The sequence below is a fragment of the Natrix helvetica genome, assembly GCF_964273705.1.
Source record: "Natrix helvetica genome assembly, chromosome: 5".
NCBI lineage: Eukaryota > Metazoa > Chordata > Lepidosauria > Squamata > Natricidae > Natrix > Natrix helvetica.
The window spans coordinates 29,648,109-29,671,825 of record NC_138551.1 but is presented as its reverse complement, the minus strand read 5'-3'; the positions used below and the strand labels follow the sequence as shown (position 1 = coordinate 29,671,825).

The following is a 23,717-nucleotide window of genomic DNA, read 5'->3' as shown; positions in this document are numbered from 1 at the left end:
CCCCACTTCTTGGGGAACAAGATTTGCTAAGATTGTTTGTAGTACAACCCATTTGCTCATGAACTATTTCTCTGCTAGAAATCAAAGCATTTTATCTTTTTTGCATTTATAAATTGAACATGTTTTTTTTTAATTATTCTTTTATTTGGGATGTCCTGCCATGAAATATTTATTTGGGATGTTTCTGCCATAAAATATTAATTTTGCTTTGGGCTTTGGTATAGTGTGTTGCACAGCTATTGTTTTCACCCTCATGGTATTGTCTTACTTTTGAATTTTTATAAATTCATCCCATCTTAGATCTTGCATTATGTTTATTTGAAAACACTTCTAAAAGTCTCACACAAATTCGTATTTCACTTTAAAAATATTTTTTACATCTATTCTATATTTTCCAGTTCTTCCATTGTTATTTCCCATAATCTTTCCTCATTGTTACATCCAACATTTATGTCTTTTTACAAATCATTTTTCTTCAATCATATAATTCACATTTGTCATTTTTCTTCATATGTTGTCTTGTCAGTATCTATCAAATCTTAAAATGCATTCAACATGTTAAACAATAGCTTAAATCTTTTCTTATTTCATATTAAGATGAAATATTAAGCTGGAAAATTAGATAACCAAACAGGATCAAAACATATTTATTAAAAATTCTTTATTAAAAAAAAACCTTTTATTTTTCAAAACATTTGATTTAGGAAGAATTTTCCTTGGCATTGATATGTGAAAGCCTTATTTTTTATTTTTGTTTTATTCAAATGTTTCAAATCATTTTAAAGGATTTTTTTCAGTTGCACTGAAGATGACAATTTCTATGATGTAATAATAAAGTGATACTCTTTTCTTAGCTTGTGGAGATCCAGATGCTGAGCCAGGGGCAAGGATGACTTGCCGGCTCCTTCTACATCTCTTCCAAACACCCATGATTTCTCTACTGTCAAATGGTAAGAACTCCACATTCATTTCCTCTCTTAAAGTACAATAGTTTTTGTGCCTCTGAAACATAAATCAGCATTCCTAAAGCATATTGGTCTCTTTTTATACAGAAAAATGTTTTCCAGGAATTCGTTCATCTTGCGATCGCCGCCTTTTAAGTGCTGCTCACAACAGCATTGAAGTGGGAGCAGTATTTGCTGTTTTGAAAGCAATTCTTATGCTTGGTATGATCATGCTTTAAAGTTCTTCATATACATGTTTACTTTGAAGTTAGGCATATGGTCCTCAGAGGGATAGAGAATTCTTTATTGGTCAAGTGTAGGTGGTACCTTGCTCAGTAGTAGTAACTGTGAAAGGGATCTTGGAGTCCTAGTGGACAACCATTTAAATATGAGCCAGCTGTGTGCAGCAGCTGCCAAAAAAGCCAACACAGTCCTAGGCTGCATCAACAGAGGGATAGAATCAAGATCACGTGAAGTGTTAATACCACTTTATAATGCCTTGGTAAGGCCACAGTTGGAATACTGCATTCAGGTTTGTTCACCATGATGTAAAAAAGATGTGGAGACTCTAGAAAGAGTGCATAGAAGAGCAACAAAGATGATTAGGGGACTGGAGACTAAAACATATGAAGACCGGTTGCAGGAACTGGGTATGTTTAGCTTAAGAGAAAGAAGGACTAGGGGAGACATGATAGCAGTGTTCCAATATCTCAGGGGTTGCCACAAAGAAGAGGGAGTCAAACTATTCTCCAAGGCACCTGAGGGTAGAACAAGGAGCAATGGGTGGAAACTAATCAAGGAGAGAAGCAACTTAGAACTGAGGAGAAATGTCCTGACAATTAGAACAATTAATCAGTGGAACAGCTTGCCTCCAGAAGTTGTGAATGCCCCAACACTGGAAGTCTTTAAGAAGTTGTTGGATAGCTATTTGTCTGAAATGCTTTGAGTTTCCTGCCTAGGCAGGGGGTTGGACTAGAAGACCTCCAAGGTCCCTTCCAACTCTACTATTGTATTATTATTGTAAGTGTGATTGGACACAGAAAGAATTTGTCTCTGGCACATAAGCTCTGAGTATACATACAAATATACAGTGTACATATAAACATAAGTTCTCAGTGTACATACAAACAATAAAGTGATAAATCATAAGATACAATCATAAATCAAAAGAAACAAACAAACAACAAAGTGATAAATCATAAGATAACCAATAGGAGAAGGTAATAGGAAAGATGAGAAGGATAATAGCAATACAGCCCTGGTAAATATCCTTAGGCAGACGTCAGTTTTGGGGAATTAGGTATTTAGCAGACTAATGGGAAAGGGGGGGAAACTGTCCTTGTGTTTAGTTGTTTGGGCATGCAATGGGATTTACTCTCAGATATACATTTGGATATTTACTGAAAACATGATAGATTCTAAACTTGAAAGTTTTCTAGGAATTGAATCACAGTGCCAGAAACATCTTCCAGGATGAATCATAGGTAAATAAAAGTACAAATGGGAGCTAGTATAGGAAACTGTATGAGATGATCTGTAAGGTACTGGTTAAAATATTGGACAGGTGGGCAGGCAGAACTGGGGGAAGGAATTAAATATGTCATCAGCTTAGAGTCCTTGCCTTTCCACAAATCATCCAAGTCCACCCCTCCCCCTTTGAATTCTATTGACCCTTATCTAGTGTCAATTCAGTGTTGAGTATTCATTGACTAGATTCTTCTGCATAGGCCTAAATAAATCTTCTGTACTGCAAACTGCAAACAGATATGGTCCTGATCCTTTGCACTTGACACAGGCCAATGGACACCAAGTTGAAGACCCACTTTTCCACAGAGCTCAGTGTTGGCTTTGGGCCAGTCAGTGCCTCCCAGCTCAACCTAAGAATTAAGTTATTGTACTTGGTAAAAACAAAGAAGTATCCTCCATTTACATTTAAATTCCTAGAAAAAAAAGACAGGATGTAATTAATTAATTAATTAATTAATTAATTAATTAATTAATAGCTAAATAACATAATGTCTACCAATCAGTATTCTTCCTCTACAGTAATATAAATTCACCTTTAATGTGTTTGCTTATTTACATTTGGTGTTGTATGGCATTGTTTTTTATTTGCTTTAATGTACTTTTTTTAAAATCTTACATACTTGTTAAAACTCTAGGGTGGTAGGAAATTATATTATACTATAGTGTACATAATTGAAGAAATGTTTATTAGACTAACTTTTCTAAAAAGAATAGCCAGAAATCCTCAAATATTAGAATAATATATCAACAACTTCTAAAATAGAAAGTAGCATTAAGCAAAAATAAATTAAGAGGGTACTTAGGTGAACGCCAAACTATATTAAAGGACTAATACATATTTTCATCTTTTTTTAACTTTTCCTACAATATAGGTGATGCTGAAATTGGAAGCAACAATATTTCCTCCTTGAAAAATTCAGATTACTCAGTACAGAGATTATTGGGAGATCTAAATGATGATGAGATATGGGAAGCTACCTCAAAGTCTTTGTATGAAAAAACCATTTCCATAGAAACTGCTACACTCAGTGAATATGCTAGATATGTACTAAGAAGCATTTGTCAGCAGGTAACACCTGCTTTCCTTTCCTTTATTATTGTGTACATAGATATAATTTTGCAAGTGACATTATTGCTATACTCCAGGGATTGTGAAAGTTGGTGACTGCAGGCTTCCTGTGGTGTGCATTGGTCTGTGTGGAATTGAAGTCATTACCCTTGCCAGTATATTCTGCTAAGTGTAAATAGGATTAATGTGGAGTAGGACCAAAGACAATCAAGAGCTTGGCTTTCAATATCTTCAGTCATGCCCAGTCTCTCGTATAGCCTAAACTAGAGCTAATAGTATTTTGATGATAAAATGCCAGTGACATGCATTTTAACTCTTGCAAAGAAAGGTGAGATATGAATATATTACATGTAATAACTATAATACTGAAAACCGGTATTTTATTCAAAATTATTTCAAATCATGTATACAGTAGAAATGACATCTACAATATTTATGTTCAAGTCAGATCTTCAGTACAAGTATTGAAGTTACAGTACAAGATGAAGTTAGACTCCTTTTTTTGTCATACAGAAGTAATATCTAGTATGGTTTCATTCTTTTTGAAAAATACTGTGTTTTTGTTATATACTTGAGCTACATTCAAGTTAAACATTTAAGTTTGGATTTGACTTTTGTACTGATACTTATTCTCCATCTAATTTTTTTGGTAGGAATGGGTAGGAGAACACTGTTTGAAAGAACCCGAGAGGCTATGTACCGACAAAGATCTTATCCTGGATCCAGTTCTCTCCAACAAACAAGCACAGAAATTGTTGCAGCTTATCTGTTACCCTCACAGTATTAAAGAATGTGCAGAAGGGGACAATCCTCAGAGACAACACATCAAGCGCATTCTTCAGGTAACCACATTTAAAATGAAATTATTTAAGCTCAGATAAGAAAAAAAAAGTTTGATTTGCTTTTTTCATTGCATTATTGTTGATTACTTTTTTTTCCAAATGAAGTAAATATTTGGAATATTGTTTCATAATTATTGATAGCACTTAGACTTATTTACTGCTTCATAACGGTGGTGAGGCCCTTGCTCAAGAGGCCTTCACTTGACCCAATGGAGCTAGCTAATTATCATCCAGTCTCCAACCTTCCCTTTCTAGTGAAGGTTGTTGAGAATGTGGTGGCACAGCAATTTCTGCGACACCTTGACGAATCCGAATATCTAGACCCTCGCCAGTCCGGCTTCCGACCCGGGCACAGCACAGAGACAGCCTTGGTCGCGTTGGTTGATGATCTCTGGAGGGCCAGAGATAGAGGTTGTTCCTCTATCCTGGTCCTATTAGATCTCTCAGCGGCTTTTGATACCATCGACCATGGTATCCTATTGCGACGGCTGGAGGGGATGGGAGTCGCAGGCACCGTTTTGCGGTGGTTCGGCTCCTACCTGTCCGACCGGACGCAATGTGTGTTGACAGGGGGGCAGAGGTCGACCCTGAGGCCACTCACTTGTGGGGTGCCGCAGGGGTCGGTCCTCTCGCCCCTCCTGTTCAACGCATATGTGAAGCCACTGGGGGAGATCATCCGTGGTTTTGGGGTTGAATATCATCTGTACGCTGATGATACACAGCTGTACATTTCAACCCCAAACCACCCCAACGAGGCTGTCGAAGTGATGTCCCAATGTTTGGAAGCCGTCGGGGTCTGGATGGGGGACAACAGACTCAAACTCAACCCCTCCAAGACTGAGTGGCTGTGGCTACCGGCGCCTCAGTTCAGCCAGCTGACTCCATCGCTGGCCATAGGGGGCGAACAATTGGACGACCATGTGGCAGCCGTGGGAAGGGGGGCGTTCCACCAGGTTCGCCTGGTGCGCCAATTGTGCCCCCTCCTGGACCGGGATGCCTTACGCACGGTCACTCATGCACAGGTGACGTCTCGCCTCAACTACTGCAATGCTCTCTACATGGGGCTTCCCTTGGGACGCGCCCGAAGACTGCAGCTAGTCCAGAACACAGCCGCGCTGGCTGTCATGGGGAGTACTAGGTACTCCCACGTAACACCTCTCCTGCGCGAGCTGCACTGGCTGCCTGTGGTTTTTCGGGTGTGTTTCAAGGTTTTGATCACCATCTTTAAAGCGCTCCCTGGCATAGGACCTAGCTACCTGCGGGATCGCATCTCTCCACACACATCCCTGCGGCCAATTCGCTCTCACAGGGAGGGACTTCTCCTAGTGCCGTCCACTAGGCAATGCCAACGGGCGGCGCCAAGGAGTAGGGCCTTCTCTGTGATGGGCCCAACCCTCTGGAATGACCTCCCCCCCGACATTAGAACCACCACAGACTTCCGCTCCTTCCGACAAAAATTGAAGACACACCTGTTCCGATTGGCTAGCATGGCATAATCATAACTGCTACCTCCTGGCAAACATATTTCTTTACTGGTTATTTTAGGGGAATTGTTTTTTAACTTTAATTTTATGGGATATTTGTTGTTGTTGGGGTTTTAAACTATTTACTCAGCTGTACAGTTCTTTAAACCTTTTTTATCCTCCTTCGTATCTATTTATCTATTTAATAACTGTTTAATTTTATAGTTATTTATATGATGTATTTCTGATATGGACTGTACACCGCCCCGAGTCCCTTTCGGGAGAGGGGGCGGTCTATAAGCGCTCAGTAAATAAATAAATAAATAAATAACGCTTTACAGCATTCTGTGAACCAGTGACGTGCAGTCAGGTGAGGCAAGTGAGGCACAGCCTCACCACTCTCATCATGAAAAAAAAAAGTAAAAGGAAAAAGCTGAGCTAGTTGCTGCCTCACCGTGGATGACTCTGCTTAACCTCACTGGTGCTCTCCCTCCCCAAGTGTAGTGACTTCCTCCCCAGGCCCCCATTCATTTCTCTCTCTCACGTACACAGCTGGATAAAACTATATATAAATCTAGCCCAGCTTCACTGATTACAAGTTTGAAAAGGCAACGTGGCTCCACCTGCAATCAAACTACACTTGGGGAGGGAGAGCACAAGTGGGCACTGAGGAGACCACAGGAGGAGGCAGGAAGCCAGGCAAAGAGCCATGCTGTAGTACACACACTTCCCCCCAGCCTCTTTCTTTTGGAAGGCTTGGCTTGGCTCCCCTCCGGCTTCTCTGCCTCTCCTCTCACCCCAGCCTGCCAGCAGGAGGTGGTGGGTGGGCTTTATTGTGTTCCAGGCATTTCCCACCCAGACAGCAGGCTGCATTTGCAATGGTGGAGGTGTTTGGGAAAGGCAGCAGGGGAATGGGGGGGGGGGTGATGGCAGAGGAGCTGCTTTCAAGCCACTGGAAAAGATATTCAATCCAACTTTTGTGTGTGTGTGGGGGGTTTGTTTGAGAGTGAGTGAGAGAGGGAAGGGGTAGGAGAGATACTCCAATCCAACTTCTCTGTGTGTGTGTGTGTCTGTGTGTGTGTGTGTGTGTGTGTGTTTGAGAGAGGGGGAGGAAGGGAGAGAGGGAGGAAGGAGGGGAAGGAGAAGAAAAAGAAAAAGAAAGAAGGAGCAAAGGAGAAAAACAAATGCTGTCGCTTTAAATTGGAACTGAGCATGCCTGGCTGTGGAATTCTGGGAGTTGAAGTCCACAAGTCTAAAAATATTTGAAACCCAGCACTGTGTCAGTGCCTCACCAGTCATAAACCTCACCGCACGTCACTGCTGTGAACAGTTTACAGAGTCAGCATATTGCACCCAATAATCTGGGCCCTCATTTTACCAACCTCAGAAGGATGGAGGGCTGAGTCAATCTTGAGCCCATCAGGATCAGACTTCAGGCTGTGGACCGAGTTAGCCAGCAATACTGCATTCTAACCACTGCACCACTGGGAGTTGTTAAATAGAAACAGTGTGCAATGATAAAGGTGGAATAATTGATTCATAGAATGGAATAAGTTCTAATTGATTGGGAATTATCTAATCAAATTGCATCAGTCTGAGAATATGTTACCACAGAGTTCCTGACCATCACGGTCCGGTCTCTATTTAAATACTTCTTATATTTAGGAAAATTATAGGATAACTTTCTACCACATTTTGGTTGTTGTTTTTTGGATGCAATTACGTTTCTCGGTGTCTTTGCTAAACCTTTGATGCTCGGAACTATACACTATATTCTAGAAATATACTTATATAATATTGCTATTGGTTTGGGGGTGGGGAGGATAGCTGCACAATACTATTGTTGTGATGCAGGCTATGGTTCACCTTCTACTCATGTAATATGTTCTACAATTATCTTTGGATGCATCATGGTCCAAGTTGACTGAATGAAAGCTGTCTTTTAGGCCCAGTGCTATGCCACATATTTATACATAATTTGGATTAAGAAGTAGAAGATAAGATCATCACATCTACAGGGATGTGGGTGGGGAGACAAACAACATTTTGATAACAGTATACCAATCAAGAGACTCATACAAGATTGAAACAATTGGAAGAAACTAGCAAGTTGAATTTTCACAGGGAGAAATGCCAAGTGCTAGATTTGAATATGGAAACTCAAAAGCATATGGCATTCCCATTGTTAAACTAGATTTGAATGGAAGACAAACTTTGATCAAGTGTATATTGCTATAAGGTCATATTCCCCGTCTGCAGCCAAATTTTCTCAATTGAATTCACCCACAGGATTCCACCAGCAAGAATGATCAAAATTAGCTGTATTCAATATTCATTTTTTAACAAAATATTTCATCTCACATAATAAAACCATGTATCAACTTTATTAATGAAAATAATAATTCTAGAAATGTTAGGAAGAAAAATTTTCTCCTCTGTTTTTTGATCCAGAATATAGACCAGTGGACTCTGAGACAGTCATGGCTGGAACTTCAGCTAATGATCAAACAGTGTCTGAAGGAACCTGTGAGTATTTCTTCCTTTCTTTTTAATTAATCATGTACCTTTACAAAATAACTTAGTGTATGAGCAAACATAACATGAATGCGCTAGTTTACTTATGTTTTACTGTAGGGTTCTGGGTCTGTGGCTGAAATGAACAGCTTGTTGGATAATATTGCAAAGGCGACAATAGAAGTGTTTCAGCAATCCGCTGATCTAAACAATAACTCTTCTAACTCTGGTATAGGCCTCTTCAATCCAAACCCTCTTGGAAATGCTGACACACATATTACAAGGCAGAACTGTAAAAAGACATTCCTAAGGTAATGTAACCAATCTGAATTGGTAATGATGAAATTGTGAGCACTTTTTTAAAAAAAATAGAAGCTCTTGAGAGTGGTCTACTCACAAAAACTGATGCTGAATAATTGTGATCTTAACTCTGAGAAATATAGTGTGCTGAACCAAAATCTTCGCACAGTACTAATTTCTTCTGCCTGCAAAAACAATTTCCTCCAAAGAGGTCCTGGACATGCGAGAATGTCTTCATTCTCTTGATTGTTTACTAAATACACACTAAAGAAGATAAACACAATGTTAGCTGCAGGTTAAATAAATAATTTGAGTGAATGAATAAATAATTTGATAATCCTTCTCTGATTTAGAAATAAAATAGATTGCTGAAATTAATAAAATGTCATTTTAAAGGCTTCAATTAGACCTGACTCCTTAGTGAACTCTACTTTTTTTTTAAACTTTAAGAAAAATAATTGTTACTTTAAGATGAGATATAATGTCTTTCTTTTTCATTTCTAACAAGTTTATTCTTAATGGGAAGAAATAAAAAAATTCTATCTAAGCACTCTACATCCAGAGTGTTAGATCAGGAGTACTAAATAATACTTAGTCAAACTGAATTTCTTTCTTTCTTTCTTTCTTTCTTTCTTTCTTTCTTTCTTTCTTTCTTTCTTTCTTTCTTTCTTTTTTTCATTCATTCATTCATTCATTCATTCATTCATTCAATTTTTACAGCTGCCCATCTCAATTAATGCCTCTGGGCAGCTTACAACTTAAAAATTACTTGTAAACTATTAATACTGTATCCAGTATGTGGATAGATAGATAGATAGATAGATAGATAGATAGATAGATAGATAGATAGATAGATAGATAGATAGATAGATAGATGATAGATGATAGATACATAGATTGATAGATAGATAAATAGATAGATAGATAGATAGATAGATAGATAGATAGATAGATAGATACATAGATACATAGATAGATAGATAGATACATAGATTGATTGATAGATAAATAGATAGATAGATAGATAGATAGATAGATTGATAGATAAATAGATAGATAGATAGATAGATAGATAGATAGATAGATAGATAGATACATAGATAGATAGATAGATAGATAGATAGATGATAGATAGATAGATAGATAGATAGATAGATAGATAGATAGATAGATAGATAGATATAGATATAGACATAGATCCTTTCTTCCCAAAGCATAAAGTGGCATACATAGCATTCTCTCTTTTAGTTTTTCCTCTTCAAAACAAATCACAACTGGCCAAAATCATACAGTGAACATCAACTATGGCTGAGGGTTAACTTGGACATGACTCCCCCCACTCCTATTCTAATACTACATACCTTATACCACAATACAATACAATACAATAGCAGAGTTGGAAGGGACCTTGGAGGTCTTCTAGTCCAATCCCCTAGGCAGGAAACCCTATACCGTTTCAGACAAATGGCTATCCAACATATTCTTAAAGACTTTCAGTGTTGGGGCATTCACAACTTCTGGAGGCAAGCTGTTCCACTGATTAATTGTTCTAACTGTCAGGAAATTTCTCCTCAGTTCTAAGTTGCCTCTCTCCTTCATTAGTTTCTTCCCACTGCTTCTTGTTCTACCCTCAGGTGCCTTGGAGAATAGTTTGACTCCCTCTTCTTTGTGGCAACCCCCGAGATAGTGGAACACTGCTATCATGTCTCCCCTAGTCCTTCTTTTCATTAAACTAGACATACCCAGTTCCTGCAACCGTTCTTCATAAGTTTTAGCCTCCAGTCCCCTAATCATCTTTGTTGCTCTTCTCTGCACTATTTCTAGAGTCTCCACATCTTTTCTACATCGTGGTGACCAAAACTGAATGCAGTATTCCAACTGTGGCCTTACCAAGGCATTATAAAGTGGTATTAACACTTCATGTGATCTTGATTCTATCGCTCTGTTGATGCAGCCAAGAACTGTGTTGGCTTTTTTGGCAGCTGCTGCACACTTCTGGCTCATATTTAAATGGTTCTCCACTAGGACTCCAAGATTCCTTTCACAATTACTACTGTTGAGCAAGGTACCACCTATACTGTACCTGTGCATTTTGTTTTTGTTGCCTAAAAGTAGAACCTTACTCTTTTCATCATTGAATTTCATTTTATTAGATAGTGCCCAATGTTCAAGTTTGTCAAGATCCTTCTGTATCTTTAGCCTACCTTCTAGAGTGTTGGCTATTCCTGCCAGCTTGGTGTCATCTGCAAATTTGATGAGTTCCCCATTTATTCTCTCATCCAAATCATTGATAAAGATGTTGAAGAGTACTGGGCCTAAAACAGAGCCTAGGGGGACTTCACTGAATACCTTCCTCATGTAGATGCAGTTCCATTGAGGACTACACATTGAGTGCGTTGGTCAGCCAGTTACAAATCCATCTGGTGGTGATGCACCAGTTCTCAGTTTAATCTAAGATTTATTTGATTCTTATTTAACCATTATTTATAAACCTGTGGGGTTCTGAACTGTTCCGGTTGTGGTGTCTATTTGATAGGACCTAGGAAAATGTTCTCATGTGTCTATCTGGTGGAAAGCCAGTTCGCCCTCCTGTGGCACACCTTGGAAAGCATGTGAGGGTTTTCTTCAACAGAGCTGGTAACTTGGCAGCCAAAGTACTACTCTGCAATAGGATTGTGGTCTACTGGCTTATATAACAATGCCATATGCTAATAATAATAACCTGTGCAGAACTCTGTCCTTATTTTAAGGCATACAGTATATTACTAAAATCTCTTGTGTCTATGTGTGTGTATGTGCATGTGTGCGTGTATGTGTGTGTGAGAAAAAGTACTGAACATATTGATTAATATTCTGCTCAAAAATCTTATTTGTTTCATGTCGTTAGCTCTTCTGAAAGACAAGGTGTCTGGTTAGTGGCTCCCTTGATTGCAAAGCTGCCGACATCTGTTCAAGGCCGAGTCTTGAAAGCAGCTGGAGAAGAACTAGAGAAAGGCCAGCACTTGGGATCATGTTCAAAGAAGGAGAGAGACAGGCAAAAACAGAAGAGGTAGAAGATACTGGAAAATATGGCTGTATTTCAAACTAGTAATCTCTGCTGCAAAGATGAGCTATAGAATCTTATCCTTCTTTAAAGAAACCAGTAGAAACCAGATTTGGTTTGCAGTGGGAGGGAGGGAAGAGAGACACCCAAGTGTGGTAAATTCATTTTTAAGAAAATGAACACTGTAAATTCTTAAATGAAATGAAGTCTACTTTGGCGCTCCCTTTTACTATAAATGTTGTGTTTTGAAAACTAAACTAAATACTTATCCTGAAAACTAAGAAAAGAGCATCAAAGTAACTTATTTTGTCCTTAATTTAAACATGAAGCTGACTGCTTTTACAATAGATCTACCTACCACAAATATACTTTTAAAAAAATATTAGGATTGTGCTTAGGAATTTGGTAAATCATGACATACTAAGATGTCTGTCTTTTACTGAAAAATATTATACCAATTCATACTATAGGTGTTTGTCTAAATTTGGAATTTTCTCTTTCTTTTCTGTTATCATCCACATCAAATTTCATATTTCAAATTAATTTTATGCCATTAATTAGTATTAATTTGTCTTGAACCAGTTCTCAAAAAAGAATTAAATAATACTTTGTTACCAAGATGAGAAAATGCTCCTTGCTAAATATTCATTGAGTTGCTTGGTAACCTAAATAGCCTCAAAAATTGCATACTATTTTTTATCACCATGGAAGTGAAATACAAAATGGAAAAACAGGAAAAACAAGACTTTTCTACTTCTTTACCTTGTCACTAGGATCAGCTGACTTGTCTCAAAGTACAAGATGATTTGAGATGTTTATATTTCATGAAACAAAAAGTGTCACACATCTCTTATTATTAGGCTATATTAAATTATTTGCCTAAACAAGTAGTTTTGTGCTTCCTATCCTGAAGAATCTTATGTAAATTGATTTATAGATCACTGCAGAAAAATTTTAAAAAAATACTCTTTCTAAGATGTATTTTTCAATAGCGGGAATGTGTACTTCTGTAAATTGTTATTTTCAGAAACTGTTTATTCATGCAAAAGTTATCAATGTTTTGAAGAAGCTTCGTACTTTTAGATTATTTTATTTATTTATTTATCACATTCACAAACTGCCCATCTGCCTCGGAGAATGACTCATAAGGAAAGCTCTCTTCGCCTTGACTGTAGTCCGTTGGACACATCATTTTGCTCGCATGCATGAGTAAAGGCAGGAACAGTTTTGTGGTTTTTAAATCGTGATAAGAGTTTATAAAGAAAACCTTTTAGAGAAATACTGAGAAGGGGAAGGAAGAATTTGGAGAGAGGAAGTATCAGAAAGATACATCTAATTCCGTGTCCACCCTGTTTTTATTTTAAAGCATGTCTCTTCTGAGTCAGCAACCATTCCTGTCTTTGGTGCTCACTTGTCTCAAGGGACAGGATGAACAGCGTGAAGGGCTTCTAACATCTCTGCAAAATCAAATTAATCAGGTAATAACCAGACAATGCTGTGTTCTGCATCTGTTAAAGAGCAATTAAAGTAATGGACTGAGGCAGGTGGGAAACTATATCTCAAACTACATTCGTGTCCTTTGTGGCAAAATCAGTGAAAGTAACCCATTTATAAATCTTGTTGATCTGATTTCCTTCACCATTTTTAGTATTCTACAAGTCTGCTGAATTTCTCGGAAATAAAAATACTCACCAGGCCAATGATAGCTTGCCAATTTTTGTGCTATTGGTTTGGGCACGTTCAACATCTGCAACATTTCTGCACATGCACAGAAGCTTCTGTGCATGCACAGAAGCATTCGGGTGGGTGGAGCTTTCTGCTGCCGTTACTACCAGTTCACCCAATGCAGGCCAAAATGGGAGCAACCCACCTCTACACCAGGTCAACAAGAACTATGTATTATAGTAGTAGTCTTATTCCATTTCAGTAAGGCCTTCCAGATCTTTTTATAGGAATAATACAAAATTCAAATGAACTCCTACATTTATATAAACTCGGTGAGATATTTAATTATTTTTCATTGTAATCTCCTATAACACTTGTCTTTGTACCAATGGAAGCTTATATGGCAAGGAGAATTGACTTTTGAGGCACTAAGACACAATTTCCACAAGAGGCCTGTCCAGAAGCTATGCAACTGTCTATTAAAACCTGTCCTACAGATTAAACTAAATGAGGTAGTAGAGTTAACAATCCCTTTTGTATTGGACTTGGAGCATGTATTTATTCTGTATTTTGTGTAAGAAAAAATTAGTGCATCAAAATTTAACCCCAACCTTTCAAAGTATTTCCTATGAGTCCTTGACTTATGTTCTACCTCAAAAAGGGGACATGCAACCCAGATCAAATGTTTCTATGGTTGGCCCCCTAAGTTTGGGTGCATGGAAACATAGCCACATTTACATCCATTTTCAGAACGCCACAGTCCTATGGACATGTTTTACACTGGTTTTTTTTAAAAAAACCCAGCATTTTCAGTTTTTAGCAAAATGAACCATGGGCTTGTTTAACAAATGTGACATTTGCGTTTATGATTGTCACATTCATTTAATGACCACCACAAAAAAGTTGTAAAACTACATAGTAAATTTACCAGTATTATGATTCATGGCTATAATCTCTACACTCCATTATGGCCATAATTCAAGGACTACCTGTATATGGATTGGACAAGTAGAAAGATATCGTCAGTCTGTTCCAAAAAAATCCAAACCCTCGTATTGTCTAGGAGGGATATTTACTATTTGCCTTGATAATAAGGAATTTTTATATAGCTATTACTAGAGGAAAGCTAGTTTAGTGCAGTGGTTAAGGCACTGGGTTAAAAATCAGGAAACTTTGTGTTCTAGTCCCACCTTAGCTGCAAAGCCAGTTGGATGACACTGGGCCTAAAGTCCCACCTTAGCTGCAAAGCCAGTTGGATGACACTGGAAAATGGGTCATTTTCTCTCAGCCCCAGGGAAGAAGCAACAATAAACCACTTCTGAAATCTTGCTACAAAATATTAAAATAATTATTGTTTTAACTGACAGAATATTTTACTTTGAAGAATTTTGAAATCAATATTATAATAGGAAATAATACTGTAGTTTTCCATATATGTAGCATTCGGTTGAGACAGAGTAAATAAAGCAAGCAGAAGTGCAACAGTGATCAATTAAGAAGAGAAGTGTACAATAAATTCAGCAGAAAATAACAGAATAATGGAGTTGGAAGGGACATTTAAGGCCTTCTAGTCCAACCCCCTGCTCAAGTGGAAATCCTATAATATTTTAACCCCTATAACATATTAAAAAGATGTATCATGTTATAAAGGTCTATAAACAAATAAAGCGCATAGGTGCAAACATATTTTTCTTCCTAAATACGTTTCCTAGATATTAAGCAACTGGAGGGAAGAACGATACCAAGATGATGTTAAAGCAAGACAAATGATGCATGAAGCATTACAACTCCGTCTTAATTTGGTAAGAAAGAAGAATATTTATTTACTTAAGGGGACATTTGTTTATTATTTAGAGTAATGTTGTCCGTCTTCCCAGAGTGATCTTTCAGGATGCCTGAAGCAGAAAGAAGCTTGTAAGGTTTCTTAATTTAATTATTGTTCCTTATTCTCTCTAAATAATGTATTTCCTTACAATTTAGATTTGTTTGTTGTTTATTTATTCTATTTCTTAAATTAATTTTGCATCTTTAAAGAGATTAAATTTAGTGGTATCACAAATATAAGATTAAATAAGGATGACACTTAACGATGTGATAAATCAAACATAAAAAAAAACTGGAGAGAAAAAAAAACTTCCTAGTTTCCTTCCCATGGATCACAGAAAGTCCAGGCAAATGAAAAAAAAGTCTTGATCACATATTAATTGCTCTCAGGTTATGCTTCATAGTCATATTTTCAGCCCCTACTTAAGCTGCTTGGAATTCTGCACACCATACAATATTACAGTCTAAAGCATTTCCAGTGCAGGTTTACTCATAAAGAATAGTTAGAAAATAAAGATTGTACAGCACATTTGGTTCATCTTTTTTATCTCTATTTTTTTCCCAATGCTTTAGGTTGGTGGAATGTTTGATACGGTGCAAAGGAGTACTCAGTGGACCACAGACTGGGCACTTCTACTCCTTCAGATAATAACATCAGGGACTGTTGACATGCAAACCAATAAGTATGTGCAATCTAATGCATATTATATAATATTGTTTCTAGTAATTTGAGTAACAATATTATTTGTAATGCAAAAATTCATTCATTTTGCACAAACGGAAATATATATATTTATTAATTAAATTTATATGTCACCCATCTGACTATCAAGTGACTCTGGGCGGCATATACATTTAGTAAATAAATACTGTGTTTCCCCAAAATACGACCTGCTCAAAAAGTAAGTCCTAGCTTGATTTTTACCTGTGTACCCAACATAAGTCCTACCTCCCAAAATAAGCCTTAATGAAGATCCTGCCCACTCCAGAGTGCACAGGCAAAAATTAAGCTAGGGTGGGGGTAGAACTGCCCTACTACTTACATTCGGACAGTTTCAGCCAGTCCTCCCACACCTAGGCCCATTTCTTCTGCAGCTGGCAAGGCTTTCCTGAAGGCCTGTCTAACCGATAACAGAGCTCCAGATCGATCCGGAATTCTTACTGTATTTTCTTCTAAACTAATTTCAAAAATAAATTCTCCAAGTTCTATTCATGAGTTTTCTTAAATTAAGGTAACTTAACTACCTTGGATTCAGCCAAGGATATGAATGTGGGTTGACTAGTGCTGGTTACTGTTTTAGACCAATGATAATGTTTATGTTGACAAGGTAGGCTTGGCTGCTCCTCAACATTTATAAATAAAATAAAATAAAGTGTGGAAGATGATATTACTCCACAACCTGATTTGAAATATTGCACAAAGTTTATGGTGTCACATGGTATTTCTCTTTGAGAATAACAGTTGTATATGCCTTTCCTTTTTTTAAAACATAAACTCTGTCCTTATATTCCTGCATGTGACTTTGCAATCCAAGTTTTAAAATATGGGGCTTATGTCATGATGTCATGATACACACAATTAAGATGATTAAGGGCCAGGAAACTAAAATATATGGAGAACGGCTGCAGGATTTGGGTTTGGCTAGTCTAGAGAAAAGAAGGATTAGTTAGGACATGAAATAATGTATTTGAAATAGTATTTGAAAGAATGCAAAGAGGAGGGGATCAATTTATTTTCCAAAGTACTAGAGAGCAAGGCAAGAAGCAATAGATGGAAACTAATCAAGGAGAGAAGCAACCTGGAATTATGAAGAAAATTCCTAACAGTTAGGACAATTAACCAGTGGAATAGCTTGCCTTCAAAAGTTATGGGTGCTTTAAAGTTATAGCTTGCCTTCAAAAGTTATAGAAGTTTTAAATAAAAGATTGGACAGCCACCTATCTGAAATGGTATAGAGCTTGAGCAGGGGGTTGGACTTGGAGACCACCAAGGTCCCTTCCAGCTCTATTCTGATTAATGTCATCAGTATATATATAGCTTTTGTATGATTATTTTGTTGCACATGTGTAATTATTTTGGCATTACCTTGGTTTGCTGTAGGACATGGCTACTTCATCATCCTTGAGTTGGTATAAAAGTGAATGATTTGACACTCTAGAAAGAAATAATAAGCCTCTGCTTTACTATAGGTACTAGTACTGCTCTTCAGAATATAATTTGTTTTTCCTTTTCCCTTTTTAGTGAATTATTTACAACAGTGCTTGACATGTTGAGTGTGTTGATCAATGGAACTTTAGCTTCTGACCTCTCAATTGCATCTCAAATGGGATCTGAAGAGAACAAGAGAGCATACATGAATTTGGTGAAAAAACTCAAAGTGTGTTTTCATCTGACCTTTGATTTCTGTAAAATGTTTAGTGACTAATCTGTGGGTTAGAAACCAAGAGGCTGTGAGTTCTAGTTCTCCCTAGGGTTCAAAAAATGTTGGGTGATATTGGGTCTATCATTACCTATCATCCTTGCCTATTCAAAAACTTTTTGTTGCAGGGAAATTAGGAGCCAGGAGCCAGGTATCTATGCACTTTGAATTGTCCAAAAATAAAGATGGGATAAGATAGATAGATAGATAGATAGATAGATAGATAGATAGATAGATAGATAGATAGATAGATAGACAGACAGACAGACAGACAGACAGACAGACAGACAGACAGACAGACAGATGAGAGAGAGAGAGACAGACAGACAGACAGACAGACAGTCATACTGAATGAGGAAATCTGAGATTGTAGTGACCCTACACATTTGAAAGGTATCAAATTGAGGAAGACTGGGACAAAACTTCAGCTATCTCTGTGAAATTAATAGAGTAATTTAACCTACTGCACCTGTGTATGGTTTGCCAATTGCACTCTGGCAGATAGGACAGTAATCCAGAGGGTTAACGTCATTGTCCAAAGGGTCATTGGTTGTCCTCTCTCCTCTTTGGAAGAGCTTTATAGCTCCTGCTGCCTTAAGAAAGTTCAAAACATTCTTAAAGACCTATCTCATCCTGAGCACCTCTTTTTTTTTGAACTATTACGATCTGGCAGACAGTACAAGATAATAAAAACAAGGACAAATAGGCTGAAAAGCATCTTCTATCCCAGGGCAGTAACTATATTGAATTCTATGGTATAGTGCAATATTAATGCAATACTGGGTTTTCAATTCAATTATATAGAATGTGAAAGATGTGTGTTTATTTTTTCATTTTTTATAGTTATAATGTACACTGAAGATGGCATTTAATTTTGTTGTACAATGTGCACTGACAATAAACTAAACGAAACGAAACGAAATGAAACTAAATTAAACTAAACTAAAGTAAACTAAACTAAACTAAACAACTAATTACTAGAAGAACATTTACATTTTGAAGTGGTTCATTTCCCAAATTTTAAATTGTCTGGTCTCAGCTGCAATCCAGCAGATTGTAGTGTTTTGAAACTGCCAGCTGTAGAACCCTTTTAATAATATATTATCAAACAAACACACAGTAGCAGTATACTCACTTGATTAATTAAGAGGAAGTATACACAAACAATATGATTTAAATCAAAGTTATAAGTATAACATTTCCTTTCTTTCAAAAAGCTACTTCCTCACATGGATTAGCTGTGCTCAATGTGAAAACGTGTATGCTTATTCTATGGATAGATAAAACATCCAGTTTGAATTCCTACAACTTTTTGTTGGAAACAATTCCTGGCTTCCCCATTAAAAAGGGAGATCAAGTAGGATGTGATGCAAAAAATTGTGATTGATACCTTGGATATATTTTTCAGAGTAGAAGATAGTCAACTAAAAGGACATGCTGACATGCTGCAGGATACATTCCTGTATTTCTGTGAGAAATATTAAGATGCTCATCAAGTAATATTGGTATATGGAAGTAACATTAAGTATAATGTAGAAACAAAAGGGCCAGATCCTTTGCATTACTGCTTTCTAAGGAGAGAGAGAGAGAGAGAGAGAGAGAGAGAGAGAGAGAGAGAGAGAGAGAGAGAGAGAGAGAGAGAGAGAGAGAGAGAGAGAGAGATCCTGCAATTAATTTTTGTTCTAAGATAAGAAAGTCTTATGAAGCACTTTTCAAAAACTGTGCTACACAACTTGAATAAAATTAGTAAAAGTACAAGGAAATGATTCATCTGAAACTTCTCCACTTGAACTTCATTTTTTAAAACTTTTTCCCTCTTTTTTTTATCTTGTAGAAAGAACTGGGCGATAAAAGTTCAGAAAGTATTGACAAAGTTCGTCAGCTCTTGCCTTTGCCTAAGCAGATGTGTGACCTTATTGCCTGTGAGCCTATGGGATCACTGATTGATACGAAGGGAAACAAAATCGCTGGATTTGATTCCATAGATAAGAAACAGGCAAGGATAAGCATTTTTTAAAAAAACTTCCTGATGTATCAACTTTCTGCTGAACATAATTTTATAGAAACTTTAATATATTCCTTTGTTTCATCTCATGTTTATACATGTTTCAATTCAACATGTAAAATATCATTCAATTAATTTTTTCATTATGACATGATATTACTGATATTTTTGTCTGGTGATTATATGCAACACTATTTTAATAGTAAGCTCATAACTGCAATTATAGGTATTTGGAAATTAGAAGGAAATTGTGATCAAGCAAACTGTCATCTTATTTATTTATTTATTTATTTATTTATTTATTTATTTTGGAACAGGGGCTCCAAGTTTCAATGAAACAGAAAGTATCTCCATGGGATTTACTGGAAGGCAATAAAAATCCAGCTCCATTGTCTTGGGCTTGGTTTGGAACTGTTCGCATTGATAGGAAAGTCATAAAATATGAGGAGGAGCAGCATCTTCTGCTTCACCACACACACCCTAAACCTAAGCCACGAAGTTACTACCTCGAACCTTTACCTCTTCCTCCTGAGGAGGAGGAGGAAGAAGAAGAGCCTACCACTCCTGCATCTCAGGAACCAGAAAGAAAGTCAGCAGAGCTTTCAGATCAGGGAAAACCTTCAGCAGAGGAAGAAAGAAAGGGGAAAGGCAGAAAAAGAAAGACAAAAGCAGCTTCCAAAACTGATGTAAGTGGTTAAAAGGTCTAAAGTTTTTTAAAAAGTGGTCCTGCATGAATTGGCCATCTTGACAGATACTGGTAACCATCAGATGATTTCATGTGAGTGAGCAGACATTAAAGAAATAACATAAAATTAAATATCATAAGTTCTGTATACAGGGACAAATATACAGTATTTCATGAGATTAGTTGGTTTTGTGAGAAGGGAAATGTAGGAGATGACCAGGCTGTGCCTGAGAGAGGTGACAAACATATTGAGTCCTTTCATGCCCATAAGAGATCTAAGCCCAGCCACCTTGAATTCCATTGACTTTTATGTACCACATGTTTCCTTTGACCATTAGTAGTTCAGGTACTTGTAGAACCTTTACAATAAACCTTTATGTGCATTTGAACTGGCTACAGTTTCCTGATCTCCCATGCTTGACAGGAAAGGTGTTTTGGGCTGATAAGATTTTCATTGTGATCCTTTCGAGTAATGTTATTGTAACACTAGGTGACATCTTGCAGCCCTTTAGAAGGATAAGAGACAAAACTGTACTACTCAGTCCCCCCAATATGTCCATGCTAGGGGCATTATAGAAACTACATTGCCAACCTTTACTTTATAGAAACAACAGATAATAGCTTTCTTTCTTTTTATTTTTTGAATCAATTGCCTTTTGGATAAGGGTGATAGCTTTTCAGTACTAGTGAGTGTAGCTTTCATCGTAAACGGCTTGTGGAACCATCATAAGTTTCATAAGAGCCATTCCTTTCATGACTGATTGCTTAATCTCTTGACACTCACAAATATAGCACTTAATCATCTCTGCTGATTTAGCAGAACAGTTTGCGTGCCTTTCTAAGACTTTTGCAGAACTTCTTGCTTCCTTTTTCGCGACTGAGACGGCACTGCTTTTTGAAATGGGGGTGGGGATGAAACCATTGGATGGACCACCACATTCAATTCCACATTCAATATAGATGGCTCTCATGATAATTTTAAATCTTTTTTTTAATTCCCACATATTTTGGGAAAGCAAGGCAAAGTTATAGGAGATGTTTCAGGTTGAATCCCATCCCATCAATGAAATTGAAAGGAGATGATATCACACATATAAAATTCCAAAATTAATTAACAGATCTGGCTACAATGTGGTAACATTTTCTTTTCTAAGCAGTCCTACCAGTCCTCTTGAACCATCTTCATGTAAAATCTATTCAGATATGCTTCAGTAAAGATTCTCCTGCTACATAATGCTTAATGAAGGGTTAAAATAAGAGAATTATTTTAGGACTCTAATTTCAATATATATTGCAATAGATTCATTGTCTAGTGCTTCTCCAAAAATTTGGTCTCAGTGCTCCTTTACATTCTTAAAAATAATTTAGGGCCCCAAAGAGCTTTGGTTTACTGTATATGGGTTATATCTATCAATATTTTAAAATATTTATTTAGGGTGTTGGTTTAAACTCTGAGCTTGGCAATTTGGTTGGAAATATTTCATCACCATTCGGGGAGATGTGACAAAACTTTGCAACCAAATTGCCAAGCTTGGAGCTCAAACCAACAGCCCAACTACCAAACCGAGCTACTAATATCCAAACACATTTAAAAATATTTATTTATTTATTTAACTTTTCCTGAGAACTTCTGTCTTTATAGCCACTTAATTTTAGGTTGTATACCAGTGCACTTTGTCAATGCTATGAAAATGCAATTTCACATTTTGAAATACATTTAAAGAAAATATACTTTCCAGTGAAGCCCAACAAACCTAAGCAGTGATACTTACTATTTATATACATCTTGTCCTTGACAATGCACAGGGATAATGTGGTTTTAAAACAAATATGGAAAGCATTTCCTGAAATTATAAAATTTAGAAAGCTTCATTTAAAAAATTTGAATTTATTGACAGTTTATCTAATTCCTTCCTGTAATTTCCATCCCAGGAAAAGTTTCTAATTACCTAAATAATGATGCTTTGATATAATTATAGGTGCAGCTAGTAGATTATGGTATGCAGAAAAATAGTAAAAAACTAAACATTATGAGACAGCTAAATAATATGTGAGATAAAGCCTAATTGTAATAGTCATAAATTGCCATTATTCACAAGGAAAAATGACTTATGTATAAATCGTTATCATTTGAATGTCAATAATGTTTAATGTTTCCTATTTTGCTCAAGGAATATCCTCAGAACAATGGATGTAGAATGGCTCCTAATTTCTCACCACTTTATTCCCAAATGTTGCATCATCCTCAATCTGCTTTGTGGGGTTACAATATTATAGGACAACCTCAACAATCGGGTTACTTTGTCCAGAATCAGCCTCTTCCACCAGGTAAAGTAGAGAAATCTGTCACAGAAAATACTTATTTTTGATTATTATAGAGATTATATATATTTCCTCACTAAATCCCCATAATTTACATGGCCATTTTCCCCATATACTCTAGAGCAGGGATCGGCAAACCTAAACACTCAAAGAGCCTTTTGGACCCGTTTTCCACAGAAAAGAAAACACCAGGAGCCACAAAGGTCCTAACCAGAAGCCCCCTGTTCAATTCTGGAGCTGACCAGAAGTTCAGTTCCCTCACCATAGAGTCCCCTCCTAATGTGGCATACTTTTTCCTCTACCTGTCATAACCGAAAGCCCTATCAATTGTGGAGACAACTGGAAAACCCTCCTCTTGCCATAGAGTCTTTTCCTGGCGCACTGTGCTTCTCTTCCCCCCCCCCCCACTGGAAGCTACTCTCAAAATTGTGGCACCAACCGATGATGGAGCCACAGCAGAGGGAGGAAAGAGCCACATGCGGCTCCAGAGCTGCAGCTTGCTGACCCCTGCTCTAGAGGAAGTAAAACAGTAAAACTTTAGATTCTAAAGGTTAACAGTCTATACTCTAGCATACTATATACCTACTATACTACTGTAATATTTAATGTTCGAATTTAGATACTTCCAACAATATTGTTCTTTTATTATCTTTTACTTTACCTTTAAAATATATGTTGTTTGTCCAGAAAACCTTTGCTGGTGCACAGTTAAAACAATGACATGACTATATAAATATCCTGTTTAAAGTGGAGTAGTAAGCTTGATTCCCAACCTGTAGCATCACATCTGGAGCAGGCTTAGTGGTCCTGTAATTATTCTGTTAATCAATGTCTTTGAAGGTGGTTCCAGATTGGATCCCACAGGCTCCTTTGTGCCAAGCAACACAAAACAAGTGCTCTCTAACATGCTGCAGAGACGTTCCAGCAATATGATGCAGCCCCCAGCAATTCACACTATTTCTTCTCATCAGCAGCAGCAACAATTGCTTCAACAACAGCGGATTCTAAGGCACCAGAGCCAGGCAAGGCCTTTCAAACTGTTTTGTTTTATATTTAGAAATGGGATGGATTATTTATTTCAGCTTTTCTTCATT

At 37.1% G+C, this 23,717-nt stretch overlaps 1 protein-coding gene across 3 annotated transcripts in view; it reads left to right on the top strand.

The window, feature by feature from the left end:
- MED12L (mediator complex subunit 12L) overlaps positions 1–23,717 on the top strand; it is a 211,299-nt gene that overhangs the window by 164,776 nt on the left and 22,806 nt on the right. For all 3 annotated transcript variants that reach the window (XM_081955782.1, XM_081955781.1, XM_081955780.1), the window contains 15 exons: positions 855–950; positions 1,053–1,166; positions 3,344–3,540; positions 4,194–4,382; positions 8,297–8,371; positions 8,480–8,670; positions 11,547–11,708; positions 13,069–13,180; positions 15,080–15,169; positions 15,765–15,874; positions 17,434–17,569; positions 19,446–19,607; positions 19,934–20,302; positions 22,473–22,629; positions 23,464–23,645. In XM_081955782.1, coding sequence (XP_081811908.1) covers positions 855–950; positions 1,053–1,166; positions 3,344–3,540; positions 4,194–4,382; positions 8,297–8,371; positions 8,480–8,670; positions 11,547–11,708; positions 13,069–13,180; positions 15,080–15,169; positions 15,765–15,874; positions 17,434–17,569; positions 19,446–19,607; positions 19,934–20,302; positions 22,473–22,629; positions 23,464–23,645 — 2,342 coding nt within the window. The remainder of the gene's footprint in view (positions 1–854; positions 951–1,052; positions 1,167–3,343; positions 3,541–4,193; positions 4,383–8,296; positions 8,372–8,479; positions 8,671–11,546; positions 11,709–13,068; positions 13,181–15,079; positions 15,170–15,764; positions 15,875–17,433; positions 17,570–19,445; positions 19,608–19,933; positions 20,303–22,472; positions 22,630–23,463; positions 23,646–23,717) is intronic.